Source organism: Drosophila miranda (genome assembly GCF_003369915.1).
Source record: "Drosophila miranda strain MSH22 chromosome Y unlocalized genomic scaffold, D.miranda_PacBio2.1 Contig_Y1_pilon, whole genome shotgun sequence".
Taxonomy (NCBI): domain Eukaryota; kingdom Metazoa; phylum Arthropoda; class Insecta; order Diptera; family Drosophilidae; genus Drosophila; species Drosophila miranda.
This window is the reverse complement of record NW_022881603.1, coordinates 34,637,203-34,647,854: the sequence shown is the minus strand read 5'-3', so window position 1 is coordinate 34,647,854 and position 10,652 is coordinate 34,637,203. Positions and strand designations below refer to the sequence as shown.

The 10,652-nt window shown below is 43.4% G+C and overlaps 1 protein-coding gene across 1 annotated transcript; it reads right to left on the bottom strand.

Annotated features, from left to right (window-relative positions):
* Positions 1–539: 539 nt before the first annotated feature.
* On the bottom strand, positions 540–2,431 carry LOC117190958 (ceramide phosphoethanolamine synthase-like). Its single transcript, XM_033395951.1, has 2 exons — positions 2,245–2,431; positions 540–1,778 (listed from the first exon to the last, which is right to left on the bottom strand). Exon 2 carries the CDS (start codon positions 1,713–1,715, stop codon positions 582–584), a length of 1,134 nt encoding a protein of 377 aa, XP_033251842.1. The 5' UTR covers positions 1,716–1,778; positions 2,245–2,431; the 3' UTR covers positions 540–581.
* Positions 2,432–10,652: the final 8,221 nt, after the last annotated feature.

The following is a 10,652-nucleotide window of genomic DNA, read 5'->3' as shown; positions in this document are numbered from 1 at the left end:
GATAAATAATACAATTTTATATTATTATATTATAATTTAATAATTGGTAAACAACAAAAAACGCCAAGAATGTACGCTCACACTGTCTATTTACGTTTCGTTTATTTTTTTAAGTACATATATACATATATCACTCAGAATGGAAATTATTTAATTTTGCTTCATTTACTGTAGCCAAGAAAAATGTTAAGAATATAATTAAATCAGGGGTTTTCCTGCTTATGTTACAGAACTAAATAGTGTTAATATTCGTCTAAGGACCCAGATCTTTGATACCATATCTACAAGCTACAAGGCCCCAAGAATTAAGATTTGATAAGTTTTTATAACAATTTATTATAGATTTATTGATCAATAACATTGTTATCACAGCTGAAGACATGCTCTTGTAGTCGGCCTTAACAAAAAGTATCTCTGTATGAAAAGATGCATTAGTTGTTTTGTGTTTTGAAATATTGATGTTTAAGAAATATGGTTACAATACACAGACATCAATCATTATATACATATAAATAATAAAAAAGGCATCGTTGTATTCCACTACAGAAACATTATTGTATTTTCTCGTAATATTTATAAAATCACAGTGAAATATTACTGCACGCTGTCGAATTAAAAATGTAGTTCTGTGCCTCCAAAATGTGCATTTCAGTTAAGCAAATTGCAACTAACAATATAATGTAACCGCTATAACGTATCGCTCTCAAAAAGTCCCACAGCTTGTCGCAAAAAATGCTGAGTAGCACGAGGTGGAGCAATGAGTGTACATTAACAATGCGCCACATCCACGCCACACAAAAGAACCAATTGGACTTGAATACGTAGTTCTGGCAATGAAGGTACTGACTGCTGCTAACGTCTTCACGCTCCAACATGTTCTGGTAGACGGCTATATAGCGATTCCAAGCAGTCGAACTGAGCAAGAGTTGTCCCGTGAAGCTGATCACATTTTTGGCCACTTTTCGCGTGGTTGCCTTCATTTTTGGAATCATTGTCGGCTCAGGTGTTTTGGGGACACTCATTGGTATGATCGAGTAGCCCCGTCGAGGCGGGTTGTTTTTCAGGTTAAAGAATATGCCCAGCAGTAGGGCAATGCAGCCGAGTCCATCGCAGAGGCCGTCCACATAGTAGCCCGACGTGCCAATTTCGGAGCGCTCCCCCCGAATATGCTTCCTCACTCGGGCCACATGTCCATCCAAATCATCCAAGAAGGTGCGTATCTGGAAGAGGAGCACGCCCAGCCGTCTGTATCCCAGGCTATCGGATGCCACCAGTTTTCCGGACAAACAAGCCACACCCACATGGAAAAATGATATCATATTGGGCGTGATGAACGTGGAACGGGAGAATGCAATGACATTGTCGAAAATAGTGGCCAGTGGTGCAAACAGGTAGTGGTTCGTGTGGTCCAGCAATATAGCTTTGACAGTTACATGGCAGAGCGGATTAATATCACAAGATATCCATGTGTGATCTTCATAGGACGGCTCTTTCTCAGCGGTGGGAAGTTTCGTGCTGCTACTGTGGTCTGATGTGGGTGCTGGTGTAAGCGGCGATGGTGCAGATTTTGTCGAGGTGTTCGTATGGTAATTCCGTTCTATAACATAGTTATGAATCCGCAAATAAAGCTCCACATCCATATAAATGTAGAATATTATCAACAGAAACAGTAGCGTTAATAGTATCTTGCTGACTTGTGAACTGGGCCCAATCATGGTGGTAATATTTTTAGGTAGCTTTCAATTCTAAATTCCTTTCGAGGTGCTTTCAGGATACAACTGTAACGAGACGAGAAAATTGATTATTAAGGGTTTATAAAGGTTAAATTGTTTAAATTAATGTTCTATACCGTCACACGCACACATGTACGCTTGTGTGCATGCATGACGACATAAAAATTCCAGCGACTTTCATTCTATTCCTATTCCTATCTATTCTCGGTATTTACGGAAGCCATTAACATGTTGATGGCATGGCCTGAGTATTATGTGGACTTTTCACTGCTTATAACTATTGCCAGGCAAGTTAACGCTTTTAAAGATACAATAACAAAGATATGTATGTACATACATACATACTATGTGGTTTAATCAATCAAATAAATCACACACCCGCATGTATAAGCATGCTTGTGTTTGTATGTATGTATTGACGATAAGTAAGCATATGCTATGATGGTTTTAATAACCAATAAATAGGTGCTCAAGCGGCTTTGCATAGAAGGGGAATTGCAAGTTTACTTACCTTCATAGCTCAAAAATAAACTTCCTCTATCAAAACATCCTAGTCTTGTTAAACTGTTCTCTTCGCCAAACCAAATGTTCTATTTTGTTTCGTGAAACTTGTAGATTGACGTTTCGGAAATTCGTTATAGCGCAATAGTTTACATGCGGCAATTAGCAACAGGAACGTATATATATATAAATAAAAATAAAACCATATATTTTTATTAATTATTTTCTTGTTCCGAGCAGTGTGACCGCGGATTTATCGTTAAAATATACCGTCCGACCCTAAGAAATATATCAAAATATACCGTGTCATTTTTAAAATATACCGTAAATATACTGACGAATTCAAATTCCATTTTACAAATTCCTCGTTTTTGATCTCCGTGGAATATTCTCAGCTATATAGCAAATTTAGCCATGCCCACTGTTCGGAGCAGAACCCAGCCGATTAGCTGCTTGCCAAATAGCACCTAATTCTTGGCCCTCAGCCGCTTATTTTGTTTGTTACTTATGTCTATGTCACTCATTTGTTTGTTAAAGCTTTGCGCTTGCTTGCCCTGCTAAACGCTCTCTGCCAGCTCGCTCTTCGCTATCTCCGCTTTGCGTCTGCCTACCGACGTCGGCCGAGCGAAGCTACGCTTAGCGATCGGAGCGGCAATGCAAAGGGCAGGCAAGCCACACTTGCAATTTGGATGTCACGCATTAAAGAACATATCGTAATTTTATTTCTGCGCCGAGTTTTATTTAATTCGAAATAATTAGTCGGCCGATTGGGGATAAAAAACATTATCTCCACATAAAATTTGGTGACCCCGACGTGATCTCTGAGTTGCAGTGTCAATTAATAATCATTCGCGATCGACATTTGTTAGCCCTAGCAAATTTTCGGCGGTTAAGCACAATTCGGTGCTAAAACACACTTACAAACACCTACATACACGCATTGCTGGCTATTAATTTCTCTGTCGCGACAATTCGGTCAGTGCAGTGCGGTAGGCAGTGCAGCGAACTCACTAATACACACAAGAGAAGTACAAAGCGGAATCGGACAGCTCGCACAGCTGCACAGCTAAAGGCATTAGCTGTAATCCCTTTGCTTTCGGTTCCCACGTTTATACGTATACAGGGTGTCTTTTTCGGTCGTGCTGAGTGACTCTTTTAAAACCTCAACATGGCAGCACCTGAGCCTACCAATGTCGCGAACGCAGCAATGCCGAGTGATGTAGATTTCTACAAGCACAAGGCCGAGTCCATCGCGCGCCAACTAAAGGCCATGGATCGCTTTCTCACCAAGGAAGAGCTTGCCGAGTTAGATGAGGCAGAACTTCAAGCTCGCTTAGAGCAAATCGAGCGAATGAATGCGGATTTCGATGCCGCTCAAACGAGCCTTGAAAGGCTGGATTTCCTGCAGTTAGCCCATGATGCCCGACTGGACTTTTCGAATGTTTATGTGAAGGTTAGGTCCAGGCTGTCGCGGGAGTTGATGGCTGCTCGCACGGTAAATGTTGCCAATTCAACGGCTCGGCATACTCTCGAGGGAATTCGTCGTTGTTCGCCTATAATAGTATAGGCCGTTCTCGAATGCCCGAGTTGCAGCTTCGGCGATTCGGGGGAACTACATGGATTGGCCAGAATTCCACTCGATGTTCTCGACAATTGTGCACAAAGACCATCGTATACCAATCATCGAAAAATTCCAATATCTTCGTGGATGTCTAGATGGTGCTGCGCTGGATACGATTCGTTCCTTGGAACTTTCTGAGGAGAATTACGACAAGGCGTTGAATTTGCTAATGTTGCGATTCGATAATAAACTGTTACATTTTCAGGCACACGTCAAGGCTATTTTCGGGCTGCAAGGGGTGGAGAAGGGCTCAGCTATCGGCTTGCGCGCGCTCAGCGACAAAATCAATTCGCACTTGCGTGCACTTCAGACCTTGGCGACCCCGCAGGAGATTTCGGATGGGTTGCTGATCTTCATCATAGGCACGAAACTGGACCACAAAACAAAGGAGAAATGGGAAGAGAACTTGCCGACGTCAGGATTGCCTCGGTGGTCAAGCATGGCCTCATTTTTGGAAGCGAGATGTCGGATGCTGGAGAATTTGGGATCAGCCATGGCAACAAGTCCTAGTCAACAGGTGGGAGAAGACAAACCTGTCACCCTTATCACCTCCAGTAACGACCATCCTAACCCCATATGTAACCATTGCAATTCCTCCGAGCATTATATATCTAGATGTCAGGCATTCCTGAATCTCTCTGCGTTTGAACGATACAAAGAAGCAAAGAAGAGCCGCTTGTGTTTGAACTGCCTCAACAAAGGCCATGAATTGCAGAGGTGCAGGTCAGGACTTTGCAGGCATTGCCAGGCCAAACATCACACGCTACTCCACATTCCATCGGGAACTGGTGCTTCATCTTCCTCTTCACCGGCCGAGGAATCGATCCAGCAAGAGGCCGCGACTGTGCTTCTAGCAAGCGGGTGTTCTAGCCCTCCCCCCTCGATCCAGAAATCTCAGCCTAGCCAGAACGTGTTGCTACCTACTGCCCTCGTCCATGTAACAGATCGTTATGGTGCGCTTATCCCATGTCGTGCCATTTTGGATTCTGCATCACAGGCAAACTTTGTAACATCTAGACTTGCTGATCAGTTGCAGTTGGATCATCGCTCGTCTTATGTTCACATCTCTGGAATCGGAGATTCCATTCTACCTTCGAGCAAGTCTGTACATATAGTTGTACAATCCCAGGACGCAAGCTATCGAGCTTCCTTCGCTGCAATTGTCACCAACTCAATTACGGAAATGCAGCCTAACTTCGGCGTAGACGCAAAGGATTGGCCAATGCCAAATAATCTAAAACTAGCTGATCCTAATTTCTCCAAGCCCCAACGTATCGATCTGTTGATAGGTTCTGGTTTGTTCTTCGATTTAATGTGCGTCGGACAGATTCGACTATCAGCCCAATTGCCAACATTGCAGGAGACAAAACTTGGTTGGATAGTATCAGGAAGCATTGATAGCTCGGAGAATAAGCGTGCAGCTTTAACCGCTTTTGAAAATTCCTCGTGCATCTCTATTGACGATTTTCGACCCACAACGCTGGAGTACCAAAACTTAAAACAGCAATGCAGGAAGCAGCTGCTCGAGTGCCAGGTGCAAGTGGAAAAACTGCGATCGGAGAATCAGGAACTGCAGCGCGAACTTTTCCATATATTAAAAACCTACATATCCACGCCAAATGAAATTCAACTTTCAACAGTTTCTACATTGCCAAATTTCCTGCCATTCTATGCAATTACAGAGGTTCCCGATGATCAAGACGTAATCACGACAAGCCGACTTCGTAAAGAAGCGCCGATTGCTGCGTTCGACGATCATCCCAGCGTAGCCGCCAGCTGCGCCCAAGCAAGCATCTTGAAGAGGGCCGTTGGAAAAATAGCGGTTCTGCCCCTTCAGGATGGATCTGTTGAAAGCCTTTGCCTTCCAAGGGGGGTGAATGTTCGGAGCAGAACCCAGCCGATTAGCTGCTTGCCAAATAGCACCTAATTCTTGGCCCTCAGCCGCTTATTTTGTTTGTTACTTATGTCTATGTCACTCATTTGTTTGTTGAAGCTTTGCGCTTGCTTGCCCTGCTAAACGCTCTCTGCCAGCTCCCTCTTCGCTATCTCCGCTTTGCGTCTGCCTACCGACGTCGGCCGAGCGAAGCTGCGCTTAGCAATGTAAAGGGCAGGCAAGCCACACTTGCAATTAGGATGTCACGAATTAAAGAACATATCGTAATTTTATTTCTGCGCCGAGTTTTATTTAATTCGAAATAATTAGTCGGCCGATTGGGGATAAAAAACATTATCTCCGCACCCACATAATTTTATACGATTGTTGAATCAATTTTCAACTTGACTGGCTTGTTTTAAATACTTGCTTTTGTTGGATTTAGTCTAAGAAAGTTTTTAGCGAAGAAGGTCAAATAAATAAAACGTAATAAAACGTAAGAGAAAAATCGTTCCAATTGCTCAATTTCTTTATTCCGTTGAATAATGCTGCGTAACTAAAACCTTTAGTTCTGCCCACATAATTTTATCCGATTATTGAATCAATTTTCTATTTGACTGGCATCTTCTAAATACTTGCTTTTATTGGATCTTGTCTAAAAAAAGGTTTCTTGTAGCGAATTGCAATCGATTTAATAGAAGTTGGCTTTTTCTAAAACAGTTAATTTAATTAAGAGCTCATGGATTTTCCTGTTCTGTTAGGCTTCCGCTTCGCTCCTTACCTATCCATGTTCGACACGCATTGAAAGGGACAAACAAAGAAAAAGGCACATATACTGTAATGTAGTTTTTTTATTTTTTCGTTTGAGTTGAGTTTGGTGTTATAAAATTTTGGATGTTGTGCTTTACCAGAACACCAATCTGGTTTTCGTTCTTTTGGAAATAATGTTATTATTTCATCTACAAGTTGTCGTGACTTGCACAAGGATAATTTTAAATTTCGTCTAACGAAAATATCCGTTATTAATTTTCTGTGAGTAATTCTATCGCTATTTGTCAATGGAGCTTTGCTCTTAATTTTGTTGAGCAAAATCCTACTGCTGGCTGCAATGATGATTCCATATATGTTAATTATTAATGTTGGCTTGGTTGTTGAGACGCTTTCCTTTCTTGGCGTCATTTGCCCATTCCATTTGCCGGCTTCCATTAAACTTTCCGATTCGAGCCGGGATTCTAGTGGTGGTGAAGCCTTTACGTTGGTATTGGTGGCAGGAGTAGGAGGGCGAGGCGGCATTGGTGGTGTAATTACCCGTTCTGCCGGTTTTGCCGGTGATCCTGGGGAGTTTGAGGTTGTTTTTGTATGGGTGTTCGTGGCCACCTCCCCATCAAGCCACTCCCACGTTGTAGTAGTTGTTGTTGTTGTTGTTGTTGTTACTCTCCTCATTTTTGTATCCGGTAACGGTGAGGCTGAGCAACATGTGGATAGTGACGACAATTTAGACGATAGTTGTAAGCTACATTTTATCGCATTTTAACGATACATTTCATTTCACTTTTGCACTTATTTTGTTCCAGTCCCACCTGAACGATAGGTGGCCAGGGCTGAGGGCGACGCGCCATCTAGCGGAAGTCCAGGGAGGCTCGATGGTGTATTTGGGACATCGGGGGGAGCTGGAACCGTACTGGGGATATAAGAAAGAGAATAGGATTAGTTATATGTATTAGTAAGGGGAAAAAGGGATAGATAGGAGTGAAAATATTAGAAAACGTGGATTGGATTATGGAAATCGTGGAGCGTGGACGGAAGAGTAACGTCGAAATTTGAAATTGTGTGCTTAAAACAGAAAGTTTGAAGTGAGTACAGAAAAAGCGGGCGATAAAATAGGTTGTAATGCAGAAAATTTTACTAACAGCCGGCAAGGAATATAGCCACCAGAACCGGGCCAGAAGGTTTCCTGGAGAGGAACACTGGAGTTCGAGAAAGTCGACTGCAGAGAAGAAGACTGTCCAACGTGAACCTGAGTGAGTTCGTTCCAGTTGCGCGTGTGTGAGCCAAGTAGCGCGGGACGTGTCAAGGGGGAGGGTGAAAGAGGACGATTTAGCTGCCAGGGCGATTCTAGCCACACCGCACGATCGTTGCATCGCCTTCCAGTGCGTGCCACACGTTTGGTCTCATTCACCAAGTAAAAACCCCGAAACCTATTCACACACACACACACGCGCACACGTATAAGCGGACCTATATAAATTTAGGGCTGACCGGCCACGGCCAGCGATCGCCCGCGGCGTTTGAACTTAAAGAAAAAAACATAATCCGCACTCCAAACACCGTTCCACATTAAATGTTATTTTGCTCCGTGTGTTGTCCTTTATTCAGTATTTAGTATTAGCTTAAACCGTTTAACGTAAAATCTTGGCCATTGGAAAAAATATGTAAAAACACCAACACCTTTCACGAACCCAAATCTGCGATCAGCTGTTCAGTTCCAGAAGATTAACCCTTAGTGGGTGACGCGGGGGTCCCATCAGTCCACCGTATTTGGTCGAGCGAATTGTGGAAAAATATTGTTTATTGTTTATGTCCCGGGGACCCTTAACAAGAGCTCTTGGTAGGTTAAGTCTCCGTAGGGGCCCGAGTTAAATTAACTCCCGTAAAACTGGATCCACTCATCTACACATATTCCATTACGAATGGGTGAGGGTGTCCCTGTTGGTTGAACGAAATTTCAGCAGTTATTTCCTTGTTTGCCTTTGTGTCGAACGTTTTGGTGTTTCTTAGTGGTTAGTGATAATTTTGAGTATAGCTATTTATTAATGAGAAAGATGAAATTGTCAATTTGTTCCAGTCCCACCTGAACGATAGGTGGCCAGGGCTGAGGGCGACGCGCCATCTAGCGGAAGTCCAGGGAGGCTCGATGGTGTATTTGGGACATCGGGGGAGCTGGAGCCGTCACTGGGGATATAAGGAAGAGAATAGGATTAGTTATATGTATTAGTAAGGGAAAAAGGGATAAATAGGAGTGAAAATATTAGAAAACGTGGATTGGATTATAGAAATCGTGGAGCGTGGACGGAGTAACGTCGAAATTGGAAATTTTGTGCTTAAAACAGAAAGTTTGAAGTGAGTACAGAAAAGGCGGGCGATAAAATAGGTTGTAATGCAGAAAATTTTACTAACAGCCGGCAAGGAATATAGCCACCCGAACCGGGCCAGAAGGTTTCCTGGAGAGGGACCCTGGAGTTCGAGAAAGTCGACTGCAGAGAAGAAGACTGGCCAACGGAACCTGAGTGAGTTCGTTCCAGTTGCGCGTGTGGGAGCCAAGTAGCGCGGGACGTGTGAAGGGGGAGGGTGAAAGAGGACGATTTAGCTGCCAGGGCGATTCTAGCCACACCGCACGATCGTTGCATCGCCTTCCAGTGCGTGCCACACGTTTGGTCTCATTCACCAAGTAACAACCCCGAAACCCTATTCACACACACACACACGCGCACACGTATACACGGACCTATATAAATTTAGGGCTGACCGGCCACGGCCAGCGATCGCCCACGTCGTTTGAACTTAAAGAAAAAAAAACATAGTCCGCACTCCAAACACCGTTCCACATTAAATGTTATTTTGTTCCGTGTGTTGTCCTTTATTTAGTTATTAGTATTAGCTTAAACCGTTTAACGTACATTGAAAAAAAATATGTAAAAACACCAACACCTTTCACGAACCTAAATCTGCGATCAGCTGTTCAGTGCCAGAAGATTAGCCCTTAGTTGGTGACGCGGGGGTCCCATCAGTCCACCGTAATTGGTCGAGCGATTTGTGGAAAAATATTGTTTATTGTTTATGTCCCGGGGACCCTTAACAAGAGCTCTTGGTAGGTTAAGGCTCCGTAGGGGCCCGAGTTAAATTAACTCCCGTAAAACTGGATCCACTCATCTACACATATTCCATTACGTATGGGGGAGGGTATCCCTGTTGGTTGAACGAAATTTCAGCAGTTATTCCCTTGTTTGCCTGTGTGTCGAACGTTTTGGTGTTTCTTAGTGGTTAGTGATAATTTGGAGTATAGCTATTTATTAATGAGAAAGATGAAATTGTCAATTTACGATTATTAAAGCTTGGATATATATTGAAGCACGATGCATTAAATTTAAAATAGAGGGAGGACGCGTGGCGTAAGCCATGGACTAGGCCAGCCGTTACCGTTCCAGCAGAAGGTGGCCAAAATGAACGTTGTGTTTGGTCACAGGTAGGGCGGGCGCGCGAAGTGATAACACCCAAGCTTCACCCACTTGATAGCCGTCTGTTTATGATTTTCTTTGTTGTTGTTAGGTTGTTGTTAGTTTTGATGTCCCGAGAAGTAGTACACATTTGTCTACATTTGGCGGGCAAGGGGAACTACCCAGCCCTGGGGTCGACAGCTAGCCGGCATTGCCCTCTGGGAAACAAGCCAAGTGTAACAAATGGCGCCCAATTTATTTTCGAATTCGCATGCATCTGGACTGACGCAGGTTCGGGTGGTATTACAACAAATGTCACTCGGGCTGGTAAAGGCAGATGCGGGGAATGAAAAAAAAAAATAAAAAATAAATGTGGAGAAGACGACAGCTCGCGAAGTGCAGTTTAGCTGTCCCGGCAGAAGTCGCTGCTGCAGGCTTAAGGTGAGCGTAAAGCTGGTCCTTAATGGCGCGGGGTGATTGATGCTAGGGATGGATAGACGGAGGCAGTTAACGGATATATAAAATATGTGATAGGGACTTACGAATTACAGTTGAACATTTTGTCGCTATTCGATGTCGCAAGTGAACGTAAGTCACTGCCGTTCAACAAAAAAATGGACAGGGAGTTTGCGACGGACACATTGCCTGGTGGACTGTGATATCGAATAAATCTGTGATGGAATGTGATATTGGAATAAGTTAGAGTAAGT